Source organism: Heptranchias perlo, chromosome 24 (genome assembly GCF_035084215.1).
Source record: "Heptranchias perlo isolate sHepPer1 chromosome 24, sHepPer1.hap1, whole genome shotgun sequence".
Classification (NCBI taxonomy): domain Eukaryota; kingdom Metazoa; phylum Chordata; class Chondrichthyes; order Hexanchiformes; family Hexanchidae; genus Heptranchias; species Heptranchias perlo.
This window is the reverse complement of record NC_090348.1, coordinates 36,017,241-36,042,876: the sequence shown is the minus strand read 5'-3', so window position 1 is coordinate 36,042,876 and position 25,636 is coordinate 36,017,241. Positions and strand designations below refer to the sequence as shown.

The following is a 25,636-nucleotide window of genomic DNA, read 5'->3' as shown; positions in this document are numbered from 1 at the left end:
TCCTCCCATTTATTGTGTATCCCTTGCCTTGTTTGCCCTCCCCAAATGCATTACCTCTCACTTCTCTGGATTGAATTCCATTTGCCACTCTTCTACCCAGTCCAGTGATATCTTCCTGCAGTCTACAGCTTTCCTCCTCACCATCAACCACACGGCCAATTTTTGTACCATCTGCAAACTTCTTAATCTTGCCCCCCTACACTTAAGTTCAAATCATTACTACATATCACAAAGCAAGCAACAGAGTACTGAGCCCTGTTTGAATGCGTACAAAAAAAAACAAAGAATTTGAAAAAAGGGCTTAGAAGATGGGGTTTGCCAGAAAAAATGTCAGAAGTCCAGAGCCGTAGACAGGTTAGTGGTAAATTAGTTAATACAATACCAACAACCTGCTAACTTATATGTCATTATTAGTTCACCAGGTTCAGAGAAACTGCCACTGGCTGACCGTTTTTCTACCTACATTGTGATGCTGAATTTTTTTTTATTCGTTCATGGGATGTGGGCATCACTGGCAAGGCCAGCATTTATTGCCAGCCCTAATTGCCGTTGAGAAGGTGGTGGTGAGCCGCCTTCTTGAACCGCTGCAGTCCGTGTGGTGAAGGTTCTCCCACAGTGCTGTTAGGAAGGGAGTTCCAGGATTTTGACCCAGCGATGGTGAAAGAACGGCGATATATTTCCAAGTCGGGATGGTGTGTGACTTGGAGGGGAACGTGCAGGTGGTGTTGTTCCCATGTGCCTGCTGCTCTTGTCCTTCTAAGTGGTAGAGGTCGAGCGTTTGGGAGGTGCTGTCGAAGAAGCCTTGGCAAGTTGCTGCAGTGCATCCTGTGGATGGTACACACTGCAGCCACTGTGCGGTGGTGAAGGGAGTGAATGTTTAGGGTGGTGGATGGGGTGCCAATCAAGCGGGCTGCTTTGTCCTGGATGGTGTCGAGCTTCTTGAATGTTGTTGGAGCTGCACTCATCCAAGCAAGTGGAGAGTATTCCATCACACTCCTGACTTGTGCCTTGTAGATGGTGGAAAGGCTTTGGGGAGTCAGGAGGTGAGTCACTCACCGCAGAATACCCAGCTTCTGACCTGCTCTTGTAGTCACAGTATTTATATGGCTGGTCCAGTTAAGTTTCTGGTCAATGGTGATCCCCAGGATGTTGATGGTGGGGGATTCAGCGATGGTAATGCCGTTGAATGTCAAGGGGAGGTGGTTAGACTCTCTCTTGTTGGAGATGGTCATTGCCTGGCACTTATCTGGCGCGAATGTTACTTACCACTTACGAGCCCAAGCCTGGATGTTGTCCAGGTCTTGCTGCATGCGGGCTCGGACTGCTTCATTATTTGAGGGGTTGCGAATGGAACTGAACACTGTGCAATCATCAGCGAACATCCCCATTTCTGACCTTATGATGGAGGGAAGGTCATTGATAAAGCAGCTGAAGATGGTTGGGCCAAGGACACTGCCCTGAGGAACTCCTGCAGCAATGCCCTGGGGCTGAGATGATTGGCCTCCAACAACCACTACCATCTTCCTTTGTGCTAGGTATGACTCCAGCCACTGGAGAGTTTTCCCCCTGATTCCCATTGACTTCAATTTTACTAGGGCTCCTTGGTGCCACACTCGGTCAAATGCTGCCTTGATGTCAAGGGCAGTCACTCTCACCTCACCTCTGGAATTCAGCTCTTTTGTCCATGTTTGGACCAAGGCTGTAATGAGGTCTGGAGCCGAGTGGTCCTGGCGGAACCCAAACTGAGCATCGGTGAGCAGGTTATTGGTGCGTAAGTGCTGCTTGATATCACTGTCAGCACATTAATATTACAGTAATAAGGTTGCTACAGCATTAAGAACAGCTTTAAGATACCAAGATAATATTAACCCTTAAAATTAAATCAAAATCAAACTTTACATAATATATAAGTAAACATTTTAGCTGTGCTGACCTTGCTGTCCTCCTAATTATCATTGTCTATTTTTAAATGTTAACTTGAAAGTTATTCTTTTTCTAACTTAGTATATGCTACTCTCCCTTATCTATCCTTCATTCTCTAGCACTTTTTTTTTTGCTAGTAGTGGTGGGGGGGGGGGGGGCGGTGTAAGAAGAGAGAAAGAACAAAATTGTTTTCAGGTAAATTGGAAAAAGTGCTGAAAATCTGTAAACAAAAATGGAAAGTGCTTGAAACTCACAGATCAGTCAGCCCCTGGAGAGAACAGATAAGGTGATGTTTCAGGTATACCAGTTTCAGGTATACCAGTTTCAGGTTCTGCTGAGCTAGTTTTCTTCCCTCTCTCTTCTGCCCCTGACTAACCAAAAGGTGCTGTTTATGCACATGGGGGAGGGGAGAATTCTTGCTGATTTGTTGGCTCTCTGCTTTGTTTCTGGATAGGATCCGGAAGAGGGTATTTGCATTTCCTTTACAGAAAGCTGTTTACCTCCGGACTGTCCAGGGATTGCTCAAGTGGTTATTTTTGGCTCATGCGTCTTATCAGGTGCTTACCGTACTTCATGCTGCGAGGACTCAATCCAGTTCAACCCAAGAGATTTTTTTCCAAACTGGTTCACTCTGAAGTCAGTTTAAAAACCATGACATGCAAGTTTAAAAATTAGGAAGGCTGCAAAGTCAAAACTTTTTTTTAATGCTAAGCTAACAGTCTTATGGAATAGGTTATGAGGATTTGCTACTGAAGTGAATACTGTAAAATGGGTTCAAAGAGGCAAAGGATCTGGCCAAAAATGGGATTGAGCGATATGCTGAGAAGCAGGTTGGCGAGGTTGAGTTTAATCAAGATAGGACAGTTCCAATGACCTTTCCTGTTCCAAAAAAAATCTTTGGACCTCGGCATAGTTGATGTGAGACATAGAAAATGCAATGGACAGCATACAATAGAAGATAGTCAGTCCCCTGCTTGGATGGAGAAGAGATAGTCAGTGGAAACTCCAGAAAGCCTCAGTGGGATAAACTCCAGTGGGATCACTGTGATGGTTTGACTTCTTTTGGCAATTGACAGAGCTTCCATCCAGTCAACATTAAAGATATTAAGTCTCTGCAAAAGCACAGCACTTAAAAAAAAAAAAATCTAGATTTTCAAGTGCACTTGAAGGTACTTTACTTCTTACTCTATTCCTCAAATACACAAACTCATCACTTGTATCAATACAATATTAAGAAATCCATTTCTTCTCTACTGTACTGACTCTCCACTCAAACCCTGCTTACCATTAAGCTCCATTACCTTAAGACCTCATTATCTTTGATAAAATAGAAACCCATATGCATTAAGCAGGTTAAAAAAAAAACCTTCTGAATCAGTTGCAAAGAAAACGTTCTGAAACTACTTGAGTCATGACTGCTGCTCAAAAAAGAAAGAAGTTTATTCTTCAGCATTAGAAAACCTAGAAGTCAGATGGTTAAAAATCAAAGCAGCAGAGCTTCCCCATATGATAAATCAGAATTCATAGTAACCCACAACAGTCACATCAACCACATCCGCATCACTGTGGCATTAAAAGAAATATGCTTTGGATTTGAACATTTTCAAAGTGTTGGAAAGACTTCAATTTTTTTTTTGGGGGGGGGGGGGGGCAGGGGAGTTGAAAGCCTTTCCCATTTCCCCACCCTTGCTAAAGCAATTAACCCATTTACTTCTAGCGAAGATTTCTAAATAAATCATTTTGAAAGTTCTCTTCCGAGCTTTTTCTTCACCATTAAATATGTTGTACATTTTTGCACGACCATTAGCGATCAACAATAAAATTAAGTGAGACGCCCACAATACAGTCTTTGCATTCATATCCTAGCAGACTTATCAAGTTTTATATAGCTGGTTCTCCAGCCTTCATTATCGTTCAGTTCAGTAGGTTTCAATCAATCTTACTCTGATTTCCTAATATCACAAGCAATTACAGACTGTGGCAACTTTAAACCAGAGTGTCTCGCACTGTAAACATGACTGCATTGAATATTTAGCCCATCTGTTCCTCCCTTGCCCTAACATCACAAGTACACCATGTGTTGTGGCACTAAAGCATACAGAGCTAGGAACACCCCAAATTCAATCACTCGGCTATGCTTATTTAACTATTCAGAGGCCTAGAGTAATAATCCAGAGAACAGGAGTTCAAATCCCATCAAGAGAGTTTGAGAATCTGAATTCAGTTTAAATAAATCTGGAAACAAAAAACTGGTACCAATAAAACTGACCATGAAGCTGTTGGATTGTCAATAAATCCAACAAGTTCACTAATGTCCTTTAATAAAGGAAACCGGCCATCCTTACCCTATCTGGCTTATATGCAAGTACAGCCCCACACCAACATGGTTGACTCAACTACCCTTTGAGGTGGCTTAACAAGCCAACTAGTTGTACCACCACCTTCTCTGTGCAACTGGGGATGGGCAATAAATGTCGGTCTTGCCAGCAACGCCCACGTCCCAAAAAAAGTCAATTTCAATTGAGCAGTGAAAGAGATGCTGCAGTTGGCCTCAGCAGCCAGGTTCTAGACTCCAATCATTCCCTCACTGCTGTTTGTGATATTGCTGGTGCAGGCGGTTGCCATATTTGCCTACAAAACAGTCAGTGCACTATTGTAGGAAGCACTTTGAGGCGTTGACGTGATAAGGTATTAATGTAATTATTTATTTCCTTTATTACAGTATTTCATATTTTCTCTCAGAACAAATGAAAAGCTACATCGAGTTGCATCGAAACTACAGCACAGAAATAGGCCATTCGGCCCTACTTCATCTAACCCTATCAGCATAGCCTATTATTCAAGTTTCCCTTTAAATGCTTCTATGCTATTTGCATCAACTACTCCTTGTGGTAGCGCATTCCACATTCTTACCCAATTCTCCTGAATTCCCTACTGGATTTATTGGCGACTATTTTATATTTTTGACCTCCAGTTTGGATTCCCCCACAAGTGGAAACATTTTCTCTTCGAATACCCTATCAAACCCTTTCATTATCTTAAAGACCTCGATCAGGTCATCCCTCAGCCTTCTCTTCTCTAGAGAGAAGAGCCCAGCCTGTTCAGCCTTTCCTCTCAGTTCTGGATTCATCCTTGTGAATCTTATTTACACCCTCTCCAATGCCTCTATATCCCTTTTATAATATGGACACCAGAACTGTGCACAGTAACCAAGGTGCTATACAAGTTTAACATAACTTCACTGCTTTTTAATTCTATCCCTCTGGAAATGAACCCCAGTGCTTGATTTGCCTTTTTTATGGCTTTAATAACCTGCATCGCTACTTTGAGTGATTTGTGTAACCGTATCCCTAGATCCCTTTGCTCCTCTATCCCATTTAGACTCTTATTATCCAAGCAGTATGTGGCCTCCTTAATCTTCCTACCAAAATGCACTACCTCAGTCTCAGTGAACAGTGCCACCAGATGCAAGGCCCCCTGTTTACTTTTCACCCTTGCAAATTCATTTCTATGCCCAGATACCTAGATCTCAGTTAGGCCATCTGCCGCCAGTACCAGGGCTTCATATTTTGTTTTCAAACAACAGTTCACAACTGAAATGATCTGGTTGCCTGATTAATATTTCAGTAAACTGCCCAAAAATTAGTGAACAACAATTAGTGATTGATATTGGTTTGTCTATTCTCAAAACAGGAAGGTGAAAAGTTCCCAAAAAAAATTAAATTTGTTTATCTGTATTAATGCCCACTGTTGATGTTGTCTGAGTGCTTGGCTTCAACAAAAATTACCATTGCAGAAAGTAATTCAACCTCCAATCATAAACAAGACACTAGTTACTACAGAAAATCAAACAACACTGTTCCTTTAAGAATTTCACACACTGCACAGCTAGGTGACCCATACCTCAATGTACACAAGAACATGTCAAAGCTTCAACTGGGTAATGAGTCAAAAATAATACCAAGGCATCCAAGGTTCTCCAAAAAGCAAGTTCCCAATTTAAACAAAGCTCATTTAGGGGGAGGCATGAAGCAAAGGATAAACATGACCCAACAAGGAGAGAAAATTGGAACAAATCACTATTTGTTGCTCTTCCAAAATCAAAATAGCCAGTTACAAAGCACTGTAACCTCAAGCATGTCTGCAGATGACCTAACCACACACTCACCTGAGAAACAGCTTAAAGCTGGACCTAAAAGAGCAGAGCAAAATACACACAGTGCATTCCACAAAAACAGAGTAAGCAAAAGCAAAAAATAACCCTTCATTTGTGCATTCTCAGTGTACATATCTTACCAAAAGAACACTAGTCCTCAAATGGGAGTCAGGTGATCGGAAAAGAAAACGGCCAGTTGTCTCCAGGAGTGTGCAAGCCATTTCAATATGGTGGTGAGAAAAGTCAGCCAAGAGCATCTGTTCATTGTAGAGAATTAAAGAGAGTCATTTTTTGTTCACATCAAGTAAAAAGTATTTTTTTTAATACAAGAATATAAAACTGTTGTGTTATGGAATGATCACCATGAACAATGAGATATTTCTTTGAGGTCCTCTGCCAAATCAGTGCAAGAGTAGCTTGTTTCTTTTCATCTTGCAGGATTTGATCCTTCCTAAGGAATGATCACGATTTGTGCCCTTACTACCTGTGTCAGTCCAAGGACAATGTAACTTTAAGATCATAGATTTAACTTGGCATCGTTACATAAACAAGTGGACGTGCTCAGAAACTGTTGTTTAATCCTACTAGATTTCAGTTCAATTAAAGAACATGCACAGGTTTCAAGTGGTTAAAAAAATATTTATATACATATGGATAAAAGATGTTGCAGACTGACCTTCAGACAATGAACAGAATCATTCTTTAAGAACATTTTAAACTTTGTTAGTTCCCCAATGAACCGTACAGTCTTGTTTTTAGTTTCGATGTTGATCTGATCCTTCTTCCTGACCTGAAACATACAATAAAAAGCGTGTTCAAACTACATATGGATACTAATCACTCAAGCAACTTGAATGTTTATATAAAAGTATACTTTGTCCTCTGGCACATACAATGCTGCATTTATGCAAACTAAAATGATTAGTACTTGATCTTACAGTCCACTGTATACTGCATCCTATTAAAACAAATGTGTTTATGTTGCAACTGAGAAATGAATTTGGAACAAGTAGTTTCTTACACCAAATATTAAAAAATTTACAGCAGTGTTCTTTCAGAAAGAGTTAAAACATACGTGGAATCGGAAGTCTCCTTTTAACATGGCACAGAGGTCTTCTGCCACGTCAGCCATGCATGGATGTAAAGTACCAACCAGACGGGCATAAAACGGAAGCAGGTCCAACCTAAAGGGGGAACGTTTTTAATAAATAATCAACCCACATGAAAAATTTTATGCATCAGGTAGAGGCTAATTCTGTATTAAAACTAAACACACAATTCTTGAGTAAAAATACAATTCTTACTCTTTAATCATCATTTTAAAAGTTCAACACTAGCAAAACACAAGAATAAAAATTTAGGATGCCATTACACCTGATGTAAAACCAGATGACCTGATCACTCCATAAATGCCAAAAATGCAGACTGTAAAAATATTTAATTAACTATGCATTTGAAAACAATATTTGTTACTGATTTAACAGGACAGTAACAAATGCACTCGCTTAAATTATCACTGCATTTTTAGCATTTGACAATACAACACCTGTCTCAAAACAACAAAGTTAACTCTAGCTTGTCCTTTAAATTAAAATAATACATTTTCCTTTTTGGGGTGAATTCAAAAGGAGAGAAATATCAGTGATGGGGAATAAAACACTTTTCACTGTGAGTCAACATTAAGCATGTCAAGATCAGATACCACACATCCAAATGCAAAGCAAACAAAACATTTTCTATTCCAATAAAGTACCCTTAGTCCTAACCTCAGATTTCACCCAGTTTTCTTCTTATTTATACCATTTATTTTTCTCTTGCAAATAATTGCCAGTGCTCTTTCCTGGCATTTTATACATCACGTCTATATAGAGTTAGGCTGTTGATAGTAATATAGTTATCAAAATAAGCAGGACCTTTGAAAAAAAGTTAAAGGTTCACTCCAGAAAGCCACTGTTAAGTGCTTGTAAAACATAAAAAATACATTTATACCAGCCAAAAAACCCCAACAGTTTTTATATCATGGTTTCAAAAAAAAAAATCTTGTTTGGGATTAAAGCTGAAGCATTCTTGTGTTTCTTGATAAACCCAGCCTAGGTGTTCGCGAATATCTTTTAGAACTGCCTACAAACAGCCGTAGTCAATTTCAAAGTTTCTGAACTGCTGCCACCGCGTTTGTGAATGTCTTTCAGAAATTAACATTTAAATAAGGGGGTGATTCAAGTACATTAAAACAGTGCTGCAGGACAAATGGCAGTGGACTGGTGGGGGGGGGGGGGGGGGGCGAAGAATTAGGCAGAAGGTGACCCCGAACATCTGCATGAACTGCCCAAAATAGTCGACCCCCTTAATGTGGCCTTTTTAATTGACGCCTACTGTAATGGCAAATAGTTAGCAACATTTGCCCAATATATGCAGCTCTCTGGGATAAAACGAGGACGGTGCAAGTGGTGGGGACTGTACTAATAAACTTTCTTTGGTTCTGCAAAACACAATTGAGTCCCACCGATGGATTTTTGCAATTTTTAAAACTGTTTTTCCTCTGAGCTCATAAAATGTTACTCCTGCTAACGAGTTGAGTTTGACAGACATGAACTCAAGCTTGTTTTCACAGCCACTCTGGCACCACAAATTAACTTTCACTGTTAAACGATCTTTTAACCAACTCATACAACCATACAATTCCAAATTAATGTAGTTATCAGACTAGCCAGATGAACAAGGCAACAGAATTTTCCTATCAAATAGCACTTTAAGGACACTTCAATCCCAAGTGCCAAAACAGTACCAGTCATGCTTATAAATAAATTCTCTTTTCCTGCACTGTCCAAGCCTCCCTCCCTCCCCAAAAGTACTGTCTAAAAATGACTTCATAGTGTAACAGACAAGAAAATAAAGCAGATACAATTTTGAAAAACACACACCAGTTATTTTGCAAACAGACATTAAGTAAGGGTTTCACACATTTGATGTAATCATTAAGCTATTCTAACCCAGCAGGAATGCTGTGACAACCCTCACTTTGCCATCTTTCAAAACCAACAAACTTAGTATTTCCACATTAATTGCACATCTCCAACCCCTGGGGGTAACATGTAAAATCCATTCCATATAGAAGTTGTGGAAGAAACAATAAACTATTACAAATAAATAATAATAATAATAATAATACAAATGATAAAGATGACATGATTAGAAAACTAACCACACTAAATAGCAAAATTAGCAGTGAGAAAGATAATTTACACACACAGTGTAAGGAAGTTACATTGTATACCAAATGCATTCTTGATTATTTGAGAGTTCATGTGTTCAGGTTGCTGAAACTGAATTTCTTCAGAGCTATTGCATAAAATAACATGGAAATTACAACACGAAATAGAATGTTTGGCCCATCCAGAACATAAGAGCATAAGAGATTGGAGCAGGAGCAGGCCATACAGCCCCTCGAGCCTGCTCCGCCACTCAATCTGATCATGGCTGATCTTCGACCTCAACTCCACTTTCCCGCCCGATCCCCATACCCCTTGATTCCCCTAGAGTCCAAAAATCTATCTATCCCAGCCTTGAATATACTCAATGACTCAGCATCCACAGCCAGCTGGGATAGAGAATTCCAAAGATTCACAACCCTCTGCGTGAAGAAATTCCTCCTCACCGGTCTTGAATGGCCGACCCCTTATCCTGCGACTATGCCCCCAATTTCTAGGCTATTCTAGATCCTTGCGGCACCCCACTAGTTACAGCCTGCCAACCTGAGAATGACCCGTTTATCCCTACTCTCTGTTTTCTGTCCTTTAACCAATCCTCTATCCATGCTAATATCACCCCGAACACCATGAACCCTTACCTTGTGTAAGAACCTTTTATGTGGCACCTTATCGAATGCCTTTTGAAAATCCAAATATACTACATCCACTAGTTCCCCTTTATCTACCCTGCTGGTTACTTCCTCAAAAAACTCTAATAAATTTGTCAAACATGATTTCCCTTTCATAAAACCATGCTGACTCGGTCTAATCATATTATGATTTTCTAAGTATCCTGTTACCACGTCCTTATTAATGGATTCCAGCATTTTTCCAACGACTGATGTCAGGCTAACTGGCCTGTAGTTCCCTGTTTTCTCTCTCCCTCCCTTCTTGAACAGCGGGGTAACATTTGCTACCTTCCAGAATCTAGAGAATCCAGTCGATGTTGGTGTTTATCCTCTATACGAGCATTAGTCCTAATCCCATGTGCCTGCCGTATTCCCGTATCACTTTATTCACTTTTCCTACAATCACCTATCGAACCCGTTCTTAAATATTTTAACAGGCTCTGCTTCAATAACCAACTCTGAAAGAGGGCTGTGAGGCTGTCGGATGCACTGTGGAAAAAGATTTCTTCTGCTTTCTGTCCTAAAACACTTACATTGAATTTTATATCTATATTCCCTCATTCTAGGCCACTCAACCTCAGGAAACAGTCTGTTTCTATCCATCCTGTCCCATCCCTTCAGAATTTTAAATATCTCTATCAAATCACCTGTTCTAAAGAAAACAGGGCCCAAGTGTCAGCCATGGCCCAGTGGTAGAACTTTTGCATCTGAGTCAGAAGGAGGTGGGTTCAAGTCCCACTCCAGAGACTGGAGCACATAATCTAGGCTGACACTCCACTGAAGAGTGCTGCACTGTCAGAGGTGCAGTCTTTCAGATGAAACGTTAAACAGAGGCTGTTTCTGCCCCCTCAGGGGAACATAAAAGATCCCATGGCACTATTTCAAGAAGAGCAGGGAAGTTCTCCCCAGTATCCTGGCCAACATTTATCTGTCAACCATCACCTAAAACAGATTAACTGGTCATTATGTCATTGCTGTTTGTGGGAGCTTGCTGTGAGAAAATTGGCTGCCTCATTTCCTGCATTACAACAGTGGCTACACTTCAAAAGTACTTCATTGGCTGTGAAGTGTTTTGGGGCGTCCTGAGGTCATGAAAGGCACTATATAAATGCAAGTTCTTTCTTTCTTCGTATCGCCTCATACCAGGCAGCATCAAAAATGAATCTGTGTTGTACCCTTGCAATTGTCTTAACAGGCTTCCCATGGTGTGGAGCTCAAAACTTCACAGTACTCTAGTTGTGGTCATACTAAGGTTTTATATAGATTCACCATTACATCTCAGCTTTTATATTTTACACCTCTTGCCACTCCCTCTAGCCTGATATCCAAATCATTGATGTACACAGTGAGCAGAGGTAGTGCCAGAACAGAACCATCTAGAACACCATTACCCACTGAGAAACTGCCCTTAACTCCGACTCTCTCCTCCATCTAACCACTTTTTAAATCCAATTTGTTACCCTTTCCCTAATCCCATACCCTTTAATCTTCTCCAATAGTCTCCTTTGATGTCTTGTCAAAAGGTTTCTGAATGTCCATGTATGACATCCACTGCATTTCCCACATCCACCATATCTGCCACTTCCTCAAAGAACTCGTCACGTTTGTCAAGCACAATCTTCCTTACAGAAATTCTAGTTGGCGGCTTCTAATTATTTTCCATTCATCTAGATATTTAGTAATTTAATCTTTAAACATTTCAAAATGTTTCCTACTCAGATGTTAAACTAACTTTTTGAAAACAGGTATTGCATTCGCCACTCTCCAGTCCTCCAGCACAGATATACAATATCTCATTAGAACTCAAATATAATTTCTAGGGCCTCCGTATTTCTTCCTCTCAGGATCCTTGGTGTGTACCTCATCCGATCCAGGCACTTTGCCCTCCTTAAGCTTAATTAACAGCTCGAATGCTTTCCTTTTTTTGATGCATCTCCTATCTCACTTTTAAACAATTCAGGATTTACTTCCTCTCCAATAGCTTTCTCTTTAGTAAACAATGCTCCAAGTTACTTATTAAGTATCCCTGCCAATTTCCACTTATCTCAAAACTCACCAGCCTGTCATCTCAGGGATCCCGCCTCACATTTAACAATTCTCTTTTTACTGATACATTTGTAGAATACTTCACTTTTCCTTTTAATACATTTTGAGAGTCTACCATACTCACTCCTTGATTTCCTGATTACTCTCTTAACCTTTTCCCCAATTTTCTCATATTCTCTCATTTTTATAATGTTTGTAATACCTATAGACCTGATATGCCACCTTCCTTCAATTTTTGTTTGTCTCTAACCTCAATTTTCCACAGCACCCTGAAACCTGAAGTAGTCTCCTTTTTAATTTCATTTTTTAATCTTCATCCTTCCAATCGCCTTAAAAACATCCCATTGTTGATCTACAATCTTGTATATTAATTGCTTTTTCCACCTCAGCTCAGCAAGCTCACTCATCTTTTTAAAATCTGCTCTACCCCAAACTGGTGCCCTTGCTTTTGTACTAACTTTTTCTCTTTCTATTTGGCCCATAAGCCTCATCATTATCCCAAACGTGTTCACCCGCATTTAACTCATCTACCTGATCTGCTTCACAACTTATAACTAGATCAAGCAATGCCTCCCTCCTTGTATGCATATGAATGTACTGGTTGAGGAAGAAATCCTGCACACATCTTAGAAATTCTATTCCCTCTTTTCTAATAGTTCTCCAGTGTTCTAATCAATAAGTGGGTAATTAAAATCTTCTATCGCAATAATTTTGTCATTCTTATTCATCTCCCTGATCTGTCTGCAGGTTTCCACTTGTATTTCCCTCCCACAATCAAGGAGATTGTGGCACAACCCCACTAATGTAACAACCCCTTTATCATTTTTGATCGCCCAGAGATCAGCTGCAATAGTTCAACTGCTAGGCTGGGACGGAATTCTCATTTCCCAAACCAGGTACACAACATCAAAAGTACAATGAACCCCGAAATCTTGAATTATGTATAGAGCATAGAGTTTAATTTCTATATGTTTAGAGCATACCAGATGTCAAATTGCACATAGAATACTGGAAAAATGGATTACGTAAAAGGAATTGGCAAATTCTGAAGAAATACAGCATATATGGACTGAAAGATTCAGTGCAAAAGATGGTCTCTTGTGCCCTCTACAGCAAAATGCAACAGGTTGCAATTAAGTAAAAGATTTTAAGCACATTTTAATTGCTGGTGGCAAACCATAAAAACAAGATCATATCATTTTTTGTCTGCAATTTTTTTTTAAAAGCAAACTAAAGCTTATCTCAGAGAAAATTATAGTGAAATCCCTGGTCAGTTTTCAGCAAGTGAGTTTTGGTTTCAGTTTAAAAATCACCTGCTTCTGACAAAAACGGTTTTAATTCCTGGACCTCATTATAATCTCACCGAATTGGCTGACCCGAGCGCAAACTCACTCACTTCCGGGGCACAATTTCAGGCAGGTCAGCCAGAAGCCTATTTAAAGCAGGAATGCACCTCTTAAAACAAGGTTGCATTCATTCGCAGCTTGTTTCATTTCCAAGGTGCGGGAAGAAGATTATTACATCTATCAATAACATCTGAGGAGCCAACTACAGTATTAAGTACCATTATTCAACCATTATAAAGAAACATTTGCATTTATATAGCGCCTTTCATGACCTCAGGACATCGCAAAGCGCTTTACAACCAACGAAGTACTATTTTGAAGTGTAGTCACTGTATTAACGTAGGAAACGCAGCAGCCAAGTTGCGCACAGCAAGGTCCCACAAACAGCAATGTGATAATGACCAGATCATCTGCTTTAGTGATGTTGGTTGAGGGGTAAATATTGGCCACTTTTCTTTGAAATAGTGCCATGGGATCTTTTACGTCCACCTGAGAGGGCAGACGGGACCTCGGTTTAACATCTCATCCAAAAGACAGCACCTCCAACAGTGCAGCATGCCCTCAGTACTGCAGTGTATATATTATAAACATTTGTTAACAGGTAAGAGCAATTTAAGGCACATTTTAATGTCTGTACACATCTTACTTTAAAATTAAAAAAAAAATCACATACATTCACCACTATGAAGCAAAGTCGTGGAAACACCAACACTTCCAAGTTTCCTTTCAAGTCACACACCATCCTGACTTGGACATATAATACCATTCCTTAACTGTTGCTGGACAATATCCTGGAATTCGCTGCCTATTACCCTGCCTAGCACCATCAGCAAAAGAACTGCAGTAGTGCAAGGAGAAGGATCCAGGTCCACCTTCTCCAAACAGCTACGGTTGGGCAATAAATGTGGTCTTGCCACTCGCACACGTCACACACATTCTGAGACCAACAAAAAAAGTGCTACAACAATAATACACCAACCTCTGCCTGGGTACAGTAAAGAGTGCTCGTACTAATTTCCTTCGATTAGCTTTTGTGTTCATGTTCATGCAGAAATCCATTGCAGCCTGCGTAAAAAGAATGAAAAGATTTGTAAATGCTAGAGTTTTTAAATTCAGCTGCCAAAATCATCAACTTTGGTCTCTACTTTTCATTAGGCAGTGTTATATTTCAGCTAATGATATGAACTAAATCAGAAAATGCTGGAAACACTCAAGTCAGGTAGTGTCTATGGAGAGAGAAATAAAGTTAACCTTTCAGGTCAATGACCTTACATCAGAACTGGAAGAAGTTAGAGATTTAACCGTTTTTAAGCAAGTGCAGAGCCAGGGGAGAAGAGGGGGTGTGGGGGGAAAAGAAAGAATAACGGGAAACGTCTGTGATAGGGTGGAGGGCAGAAGTGATTAAATGACAAAAGGGATGATGATGCAAAGCAAAAGGGGGTGGAAATGGGACAAGTAAAGAAATAAAAGATGGATCTAGACAAAGTGTAAATGTTTACAGCAGAACCATTACTAGCACCTGCTGTCTGAGAAAATGGGAGTGGTGGTTATGATCTAAAGTTGTTGAACTCAATGTTGAGGCCAGAAGGCTGTAAAGTGCCCAACTGAATGAGTGTTTAGCGTTTCCAGTATTTTCTGTTTTTATTTCAGATTTCCAGAACCGCAGAATTTTGCTTTTGTTTTAGGGATATGAATTATTTTAAACAAAAAAGCTTAAGACATTTAGATTTTTTCTTTAAAGGATGTAGCCGTTGAATCAAAAGGTCAAATTATTTTACTACAATTTTAAAAATTCAAAGCATCTTTCCTTAAAATGAATGCCAAACCTGTCCGCCATTTGTAGAGATTGGGCTGAGCTATTGCCCAAAGATCAAATGGATTATTTATAAAGTTTCATAGTAAAAATAACTTGTGAATGCTTCTGCCTACTGAGGGCTTCATCGTCAGTCTCCCAAACAATTTCTAAGAAACAGCCATTTAAAGAGCTCCCAATTTTCAAAAGCTTCCTGTTTTCAAAAAATGTGTGTTTTATTGTCGCACTGACTTTTCCACCAGAAGTGACTGATTGATTGGGGATTTGTGGGTTGGGGGGGGGGGGGGGGAATGAATTTCACCCTCAATATTATTTAGTGGACTAAAATAAAAGTTCTACAAAGACACGTAAATATTTAATTTGTAATTGTTCTGCACTTAATCGTCAAAGAATAGATTGCAACATAAAGATTAATCCTTCAGGAGACAATGGTAGGCATATGGAACTAGGCTACAATTTTTTCTCCCCATTAATTCAGGAATGTCTGCCAACAAAGGAAAACTACATAATTGTTTGCGCATTTCTTTCCAATTCACAACAAATTAGCATTAGGAACTATAGAAAATCACTTCTGTGGGTAACACATAGGGATCTCAACAGTGACATACAAAAGCAACAATTCCAAGTGAATGGTCATAAACTCAGCAAATTCTGAGTAAAGAAGAAGCAGAAGCTGAGTGGCACAGATAATAGGCAATAAGGACAACAGTGAAATAGGATCTGAATATACCTGGCACTTCAAAAAAGACAGAGTTTCCTTTTGTAGCAAATTACTATTCAGTGTACACTACAGAGCAGACTCACTTAAAAGGCAAGGCAAGACCAGGCGAAGTAGAGTACTTTTTATTCAAAGTAATCTCTGGTTTGAGAAACAGAAATAATGCGCTCTCCAAGGGAGAAGATTACGCTACACACAGCGCATAGAGGAAACTCTTACCACCCCCAAAAATCTTTGTGCAACGCGTTTTCATTTTTAAAAAAATGCAATGATGTTTGTAACTGCTGGAAGATGGGAGTACTGCTAAGACACTTGTGGCATCAATGAAAAGCAACTCCACTGCAGAAAGTGGCACTTGCAACTTCACACTGGCAAGTAGCCGATGTAACACTTTGTCCAAGAACGGAGAGAAAGATGAACCATGTAATTATAGGCCTGTTAGTCCATCAGTTGTGGATAAACTCTTACAATCCATAATTCGAGATAAAATTAGTAAACATTTCGAAATTCATGGGTTAGTCAAGAACAGCCAGCACGAATGTCAACGGCAAACGTTTGACAAATGTAACATTTTTTTGAAGAAGTGACCAATTAGACAAATAAAGGGAATGCATTAGAGGCAGTGTAAATGGATTTTCAAAAGGAGTTCGTTAAGTGGTCTCACGAAATTCAGATACATGGCTGCGAAGGAAATAGATAGACAATTGGTTGGCTGACAGGGAACGAAGAGTTAAGGTCAACGGGGTTGCTTGAATTGAAGGAGTGGTGTATCCCAGTGGTTAGAGCTGGGTCCACTTTTATTCTCAGTACATATCGATGATTTGGATTTGGGTGCAGTCAGCATAATCTCAAAATTTGCTAATGACACAAAAGTAGGCCCATCGAGCCTATGCCTGCTCTTTGTAAGAGCAATCCAGTTTGTCCCATTCCCCCGCTCTTTCCCTGTAGCCCTGCACATTTTTCCTCTTCAAGTATTTATCGAATTCCTTTCTGAAAGCCACGACTGAGTCTGCATCCACCAGCCTTTCAATCAGCACATTCCAGCGAAGTGGACTGTAAAATACTTCAGGAAGGTGTAGACACGCTCGCGGAACGAGCAGACAGGTGGCAGATGTAAATTAATTTTGTGAAGTGTGAGATAAGACATTCAGGAAAGAAAAAGAACGAAGGGGAGAACACACTTAATTGAAAGACGCTGAAGGGTGTGGATGAACAGAGAAACTGATGGATACATCACTCCCAGAAATAGCAAGTGCAGGTAGATAAAGCCATGAAAAAGGCCAGTTGGATTTTGGGTTTTATAAATAGGAGCAAAGAGAATAAGAGTAAAGAAATTATCAATTTGTTCAAAGCATAGGTTAGACCACAGTTAGAGTATTGTGTGCAATATTGGACAGCCCTTTACAGAAAGGACATTAAAACCAGAAACGGAATAGGTCAGATTCACCAGGATGATGTCAGGAATTGGAAACTATAGTTCTGAGCAAAGAAATGAGGTACTGAGACTCCTTCCACTGGAACAGAGAATACTGACGCGATTTAGGGGAGTCAACAACAAGGAGTCATAGAACCAAAGAATGGTTACAGCAGAGGAGGCAGTCATTCGGCACATCGAGCCTCTGATGGCTCTTTGTAAGAGCAATCCAGTTAACCCCATTCCCCGCTCTTTCCCCATAAACCTGCAAACTTTTTCTCTTCAAGTATTTATCCAATTCCTTTCTAAAAGCCATGATTGAGCCTGCTTCCACCATCCTTTCAAGCAGCACATTCCAGATATTAACCACTCTGCATAAAAAAGCTTTTCCTCATGTCGCCTTTGGTTCTTTTGCCAATCACCTTAAATCTGTATCCTCTAGTTCTCAGCCAATGAGAACAGTTTCTCTTTATTTACTTTATCTAAACTCTTCATGATTTTGAATACTTCTATCAAAGCTCCTCACAACCTTTTCTGTTCAAAGGAGAACAACCCCAGCTTCTCCAGTCTATCCACTTAACCAAAGTCCCTCATCCCTGGAATCATTTTAGTAAATCTCTTCTGCACCCTCTCTCAGGCCTTCACATCCTTCCTAAAGTGCGATACCCAGAATTGGACACAATACTCCAGTTGTGGCCGAGCCAGTGTTTTATAAAGGTTCAACATAACTGCCTTGCTTTTGTACTCTATGTCTCTATTTGTAAAGCCCAGGTTCCCGCATGCTTTTTTATCTGCTTTCATAACCTGTCCTGCCACCTTCAAAGATTTGTGCACATATACCCCCAGGTCTCTCTGTTTCTGTTCCTGCACCCCCTTTAGAACTCTACCATTTAAGTTTATACTGCCTCTCCTCATTCTTCCTGCCAAAATGTATCACTTCGCACTTCTCTGCATTAAATTTAATCAGCCGCGTGTCTGCCCATTCCACCAGCCTGTCCATGTCCCCTTGAAGTCTGTTATTATCCTCCTCACTGTTTACTACACTTCCAAGTTTTGTGTCATCCACAAATTTTGAAATTGTGCCCTGTACACCCAAGTCCAAGACCAAGTCATTAATATATATCAAAAAAAGCAGTGGTCCTAGTACAGACCCCTGGGGAACACTTCTGTATACCTTCCTCCAGTCCAAAAAACAACCAGTCACCACTACTCTCAGTTTCCTGTCACTTGGACAATTTTGTATCCACACTGCCACTGCCCCTTTTATTCCATGGGATTCAATTTTGCTGACAAGCCTATTATGTGGCACTTTATAAATCACCTTTTAAAAGTCCGTATATACATCAACCACATTGTCCTCATCAAACCTCTCTGTTATCAATTTAAAATGGTCAGAAAGTGAGGAGAAATGTTAGGAGAAATTTCTTCACACAGTCATTGGAGCATGGAATGCTTTGCCAGAGAATGGCAAAGGCAGTGACCACTGCATCTTTTAAGAGCAAACCAAATAAATATTTGAAGCAGAGCAAGATACAAGACTATGGCAGGGCCGAGAGATTAGTTTTGGACTGCTGCAGCAAAGAGCCAGCACAGAATGATAATTAAATGGCCCCCTTCAGTGCTGTCAACGTCTATGGTTCAAGGAAATGCAGTACTGAATGTCCCATTGCCACATAGGTTTTGATTTTTTTTCAAAAAGGTAGCATCACATTTTTATCAACATTCTTAGTCTCAGAGAAAAAAAATCTCATTTGAAGAAGAATGTTAAAATTGCTCCAACTTTGGGCAGAGAAAACACTTAAGGGTCCATTTAACAAAAAAAATACTACCAGCGGCAAGCTTCGCCTGCCAGTCTCATGTAATCAGGAAATCTTGGATGTAGTAACCACAATTTTCTGTCTATTCATTTTGATGCACGAAAAATCATAGGCAACGTGCCTACGATTTCCGAATTTGCACGGCTGATGGTCAAGTCTCCCACTGGTAGTGCATTTGTAAAATTGGACCTTGAATCTCTGAAGAGGATTTTCAAAATGGCAGCATTGTAATGATTTTTTTTGCTACCATTGGTGGAACCAGAAATAATGCCATACATTGGGTGGATTATCGAAAGGATGTAAAATATATTCTATGTTGCATACGTAGCATAAACATTAAAGCACCACTGCAGTATCCCACTGTGAGACAAGATGCAAATACGATCCCCACCTTCTTTCACACAAACACAGCCAAATTCCCACTCTCACCTGAGGCACCAGGGAAAATGCTAGAATCTATTATTAAGGACGTAGTAAAAGGGCATTTAGAAAATCATAATATGATTCGGCAGAATCAACACGGTTTTATGAAAGGGAAATAGTGTTTGACAAATCATTTAGAGATTTTTGAGGGTATAACTAGCAGTGCAGATAACAGGGAACCAGTGAATGTAGTATATTTGGATTTTCAAAAGGCATTCAATAAGATGCCGCACAAGAGGTTGTTACACAGGATTAGGGCTCATGGGATTGGGGACAATATAATTGTGTGGATTGAGGATTGGTTAATGGACAGAAAACAGAGTAGGAATAAATGGGCCACAGGTTGGCAGGTTGTAACTTGTGGGGTGCTGCAAGCATCAGTGCTTGGGCCGAAGCTGCTTACAATATATATCAATGACTTAGATAAGGGAACCAAGTGTAAAGTACCCAAGTTTGCTGACGATACAAAGCGAGGTGGGAAAGTAAGCTGTGAGGAGGACGCAAAGAGGTTGTAAAGGGATTATAGACAGGTTAAGTGGGGGGCGAGAAGGTGGCAGATGGAGTATAATGTGGGGAAATGTGAAATTATCCACTTTGGTAGGAAGAATAGAAAAGCAGAATTTTTTGTATTAGAAGGGGAGAAACTAAGAAATGTTGGTAGTCAGAGGGATTTGGGTGAACTTGTACCTGAATCTTAGGCGTTTCAGAGAAGGTTCACTCGACTGATTCCTGGGATGAGGGGATTACCTTATGAGGAAAGGTTGGACAAGTTGGGCCTGCATACACTGGACTTTAGAAGAATGAGAGGTGATCTTATAGAAACATATAAGGTCCTGAGGGGACTAGAAGGGGTAGATGCTGAGGAGATGTTTCCCCTTGTGGGAGAGACCAGAACTAGGGGCCACAGTTTAAAAATAAGGGGTCTCCCATGTAAGATGGAGATGAGGAGAAATTTTTTCTCTCAGAGTCGTAAGGCTGTGGAACTCCCTTCCCCAGAGAGTGGTGGAGGCAGGGTCATTGAATATTTTTAAGGCTGAGTTAGATAGATTCCTGATTAATAAGGGAGTCAAAGGTTATAGTAGGTAGACGGGAAAGTAGGGTTGAGGTCACAATCAGATCAGCCAGGATTTTATCAAATGGCAGAGCAGGCTCAAATGGCCTACTCCTGCTCTTAATTCGTATGAATCACAGAAAGTTAACATGCAGGTACAGCAAGCAATTATAGGAAGGCAAATGGTGTGTTAGCCTATATTGCAAAGGGGTCGGAGTATAACAGTAAGAAGGTCATGCTGCAATTATGTAGGACTCTGGTGAGTCCGCACCTGGAGTACTGTGTACAATTTTGGTCTCCTTATCTAAGGAAAGATATACTTGCCTTAGAGGCGGTGTGACAAAGGTTCACTTGATTGATTCCTGGGATGAGAGGGTTGTCCTATGAGGAGAGAATGAGTAGAATGGGCCTACATCCTCTGGAGTTTAGAAGAATGAGAGGTGATCTTATTGAAACATAAGATTCTGAGAGGGCTTGACAGGGTAGATGCTGAGAGGCTGTTTCCCATGGCTGGAGAGTCTAGAACTAAGGGTCATCGTCTCAAGATAAGGGGTTGGCTATTTAGGACCGAGATGAGGAAAAATTTCTTCACTCAGAGGGTTGTGAATCTTTGGAATTCTCTACCCCAGAGGGTTTCGGATGCTGAGTCATTGAATATATTCAAGGCTGAGATTGATGGATATCTGGACACTAAGGGAATCAAGGGAAATGGGGATAGGACGGGAAAATGGAGTTGAGGTAGAAGATCAGCCATGATCTTATTGAATGGCAGAGCAGGCTCGAAGGGCCGTATGGCCTACTCCTGCTCCTGCTCCTATTTCTTATGTTCCTATGTTCAAATAAGAACCCCAAAAATGAAGAAAATTGTCTTGAGCCTACTCTTATGCACCTCCTCGTGGTTAGTTCAGAGGAACATTGCAGTTGACCTGAACTACTCTGATCTGTAGTTGAAATGCAGGGAGTCTTGGCCGGAAATTTTTCAAAATCCATACTTAATATATAATACACAACAGAAGTTTATCCTGTTGTTAAGTAGTCACACCAGCTGCAAAGGAAATTCTGCAATTTCCAAATAGTTAATAGCAGATAAGCGAAGTCATACATATAAACAAAACGTAGCTGTACAAGTTCCGTAAAGTTTCTGTACGAAACAGGATTCTAATTCACCTTGTCTATCAGGTCACGGTTGACACAGTTGGGTAGCTGCTGCAGAAAAGCATCCACTATCAGTTTCAGATGAGAACCGGTGCTGGCTTCTTCTTCATCTTGTTCTGTAATATAATCAGCATTAGGCAGATTCAGAGGACAAAGGTATTTTCACACTTAAAAACAGGACCAACAACAACTTGCATTTATATAGCGCCTTTAATATAGTAAAAAGAGCTTCACAGGAGCATTATCAAACAATATTTGACACCAAGCTACAAAAGGAGATGTTAAGATAGGTGACCAAAAGAAGGAGGTAGGTTTTAAAGAGTATTTTAAAGGAAGAGAGAGAGGTAGAGAGGTTAGGGAGGGAATTCCAGAGCTTAGTGCCTAGGTAGCTGAAGACACGGCCGCCAACGGTGGAATGATTAAAATCAGGGATGCGCAAGAGGCCAGAATTGGAGGAATGCAAAGATCTTGGAGGGTGTAGGGCTGGAAGAAGTTAGAGATGGGGAGGAGCGAGGTCATAGAGGGATTTGAAAACAAGGATGAAAATTTTAAAATCCAGGTGTTGCCAGACCAGGAGCCAATGTAGGTCAGCGAGCTCAGGGGTGATGGGTGAACGGGACTTGGTTCAAGTTAGGATACGGGCAGCAGAGTTTAAGGAACGTGGACAATGGGAGGCCGGCAAGAAGAGCATCGGAATAGTAGAGTCTAGAGTCTAGAGGTAACAAAGGCATGGATGGGGGTTTCAACAACAGATGAGCTGAGGCAGGGGCGGAGGTGGGCGATGTTATGGAGATGGAAGTAGATGGTCTTGGTGATGGGAGCGGATGGGTGGTCAGAAGCTCATCTCAGGGCCAAATAGGACGCCAAGGTTGCAAACTGGTTCAGCCTCAGACAGTGGCCAGGGAGTGGGATGGAGTCGGTGGCAAGGGACTAGAGTTTGTGGCGAGGACCGAAGGCAATGGCTTCAGTCTTCCCAATACTCAGTTGGAGGAAATTTCTGCTCATTCAGTACTGGATGTCGGACAAGCAGTGTGACAAATCAGAGACAGGGGAAGTCATGACAAAAAAGTATTATTGAGGCAGTATCAGTATAATGCTGCTACGTCTTAATGGCACACTTCAATATTTTGCATTATGTTTTTTTTCTTGAAAGTTACGAACAAAACCTCTTCTATCCCAGTTATCTGCAACCAAGAGAATAAGCAGACAATCTGCTCCAGACCTCCACAATAATTGCTCTGAGCCAGTCAAGGGATCCATGACAACAGAGGTCAGATTGCATCTTCTCAATGTATCTCCACAGCAGTTCAATTGAGATCGTCAACTCAGTGGTGGGTGAACAATTGACCATACAGTTCATCTTCACTACCAAGAGATTAAGTTACCTGTTCCAAAACATTTTACCACTGAACCATTAAACAAAAAGGTGTTACTGATAGATTTGCAGGCTTTGGGATGGACCACTGGGTGGTAGGACGTGGCTTCATGCTCAAGATTTCCCAAAACCGTTAGTAGCCAAGGTTGGCTACGTGATTTGGGAAGGTGTCACAGGCAGATGCTAAATACTTCTTTATGGGTAGAGAACAACACTGTCAATGCAAATTACTCTCATGCAACTCCTTGCCACTCAATATTGGCAGAGGCTAGGGAGCAGAATGGTGCGCTTCACTGGAAAAGGAGCAATTAAAGCAGAGGGGAGGGTAAAAATATAAAAACATTGCTCAGTTAAATATGTCGGCTCACAAACTGCACTAGTAAGGAGTAGCTGCCTGTGCTTCCTGCATTGTTCAGAAGACGACAGATAAGTATTGTCAGCTCAAGAATATCCATTCGGAGCTTTGCTCCTTCGTCAGGTGAACCTGACACTTCACCCGACGAAGGAGCAAAGCTCCGAAAGCTTGTGATTTCAAATAAAGCTGTTGGACTATAACCTGGTGTTGTGCGACTCCTTACATTTGTCCACCCCAGTCCATCACCGGCATCTCCACATCAAGAATATCCAGCCATGGCCAAACACTGCTGAGCATCTGTCCATTTGGTGCACAGGAAACACTTTTTTCTTGGTCATCTCAGTGTCTGACACACGTGGAAAGCCATCACCATGGATAAATCTTCAAAACAGGCTAGTTAGACTTCGGGACCATCAAGTTTACCATCAAAGCAAGATAAGCTTCCAACTGCTCATCCAGCCAGGGCCAAACTACCTGTTAAGACACTGGCTTGCATGGTTACCTAGGGCCAAATGGAAGGAATGCCAGCTCCCAGAAGCAGTTCAACCAGGTGCAATTAATAAGCCAGACAAGCTGGTCAATCATTCAATGTGGCCTGGCATAGATATCAATTTATAAAGTCTGTCACAAAGGGATAGCTTGAATCCAATCCTCCAGCACCAGGTGTAACATCCTGGAGTCACCTCGACCCCAAAGAAACACCTTACTTTTGTCTCCACGTCCCACATGAATAGTTATTAGATAAGTGACAAGCACGAGTTCACCCTCGAGGCAGACAGCAGATACCAGAAACATCTCAACATCAGCACAACTCACCATAAAATGTGCATTGCCTTTATTCTCCTGACTACAGCAAAGGCACATCATATACCCCATCAAATGAGTGTTCTGCCAGGTGGAGGTATAGGCTTCAGAAGCAATCACAATACAGCTGTCATTCCAAGTCGGAGTTTCTATGCAAGGCAGCTATATGTGCCAGTCACCTTAACATCCTAGCCCAATGTTGTGTACCACGCTTACTGATCATCAACTCCAGGGTGCTTAGTGACAGGTTGGTGTGGGCTGGAGGCCTACCACCTTGCAACTGCGACCCCTTTTTGTCAGAAATCCAGAATTTGGAAATGTATCTGACATCTGAACATGTAGTTTTATTCTCAATATGAGTATTTATGCTTATTGTATCTTTACAGGGATATGGTGTAGAGGACGCATACCATTCTGAGAATAAAGAAACTCCAACCAAGTCCCCACCAATTTAACATAATGGCGTCCTCAGCACCTTGCTGTGCTAGTGTTCCCTGGGCGCCAAATGGTACTATTGCACGCTCAGCAATGCCTGACTGAATTTCTTGGGTTGACTGTACTTGTTGTCTATCAATGAAGGACAGATGTGCAGCCACTCCTGACAGGTGCAGTTCCTGAACAGATGGTAATTTGCCAATTCATAATACCATGTTTAAGTCACAAGTATTTTGTTCAACAATTTTTTTTTAAACACAGGTGTAATTTAAAACTTTTGGCAGATGATGTGCAGGCATGCTACCCCACTATGGAGGCACTTAGATTTTGATGTTTGTGATGCAGTGCATGCATCAGTGCCAAAGGATACAGTGCAGACTGTAAAATTCAATTTTGTGGCTTAGTCTCTAGACAGCATTGGAATTGATTAGTGTTACTATATAGAACATTTCAATTCTTCCTTTTGTGTGCTTGTCCGGAAAAGGACAGCCTAATACAATATTTTCTGGAGGTTCCTCACCCAACATCAACATTTTAGGCTCCTAGAAAACTATCAAAAGATTCAAAAACTCAACAGGCTGTTGTCCGGTACTCTGTCAGAATGTTTGATATTCAAATATAATCGCTTCTTAATGAAACGGTAGAAACTTTGTCCCTAACATTTTTCAACAAGAGCTCTGATGCAAGGAGTAAAGGAGATTTCAGCTGGGGGAAAAAAAAAAATGAACTAGCAGAATGACACAGGCTCTGGGGGCTTTATATTGCTTTGGAATAACGCACATGTAGCAACACCTACCTACAATGTGCTCAACACCAAGGCTTCACCAGAACCTAGCATGTGGAAGATGCAGAATTAAGATTGCTGATATCTAGCTAAACATTTAGAATAAAATTAAGTGAAAAGTTACATCCACTATCATATTAGTAT

General features: G+C 40.8%; 1 protein-coding gene across 8 annotated transcripts in view; it reads right to left on the bottom strand.

Moving 5' to 3' along the window:
* upf2 (UPF2 regulator of nonsense mediated mRNA decay) overlaps nucleotides 1–25,636 on the bottom strand; it is a 148,288-nt gene that overhangs the window by 90,208 nt on the left and 32,444 nt on the right. For all 8 annotated transcript variants that reach the window (XM_068005073.1, XM_068005074.1, XM_068005075.1 and 5 more), the window contains 5 exons: nucleotides 21,752–21,855; nucleotides 14,328–14,413; nucleotides 7,155–7,263; nucleotides 6,756–6,869; nucleotides 6,220–6,336 (listed from right to left, as the gene is read on the bottom strand). In XM_068005073.1, coding sequence (XP_067861174.1) covers nucleotides 6,220–6,336; nucleotides 6,756–6,869; nucleotides 7,155–7,263; nucleotides 14,328–14,413; nucleotides 21,752–21,855 — 530 coding nt within the window. The remainder of the gene's footprint in view (nucleotides 1–6,219; nucleotides 6,337–6,755; nucleotides 6,870–7,154; nucleotides 7,264–14,327; nucleotides 14,414–21,751; nucleotides 21,856–25,636) is intronic.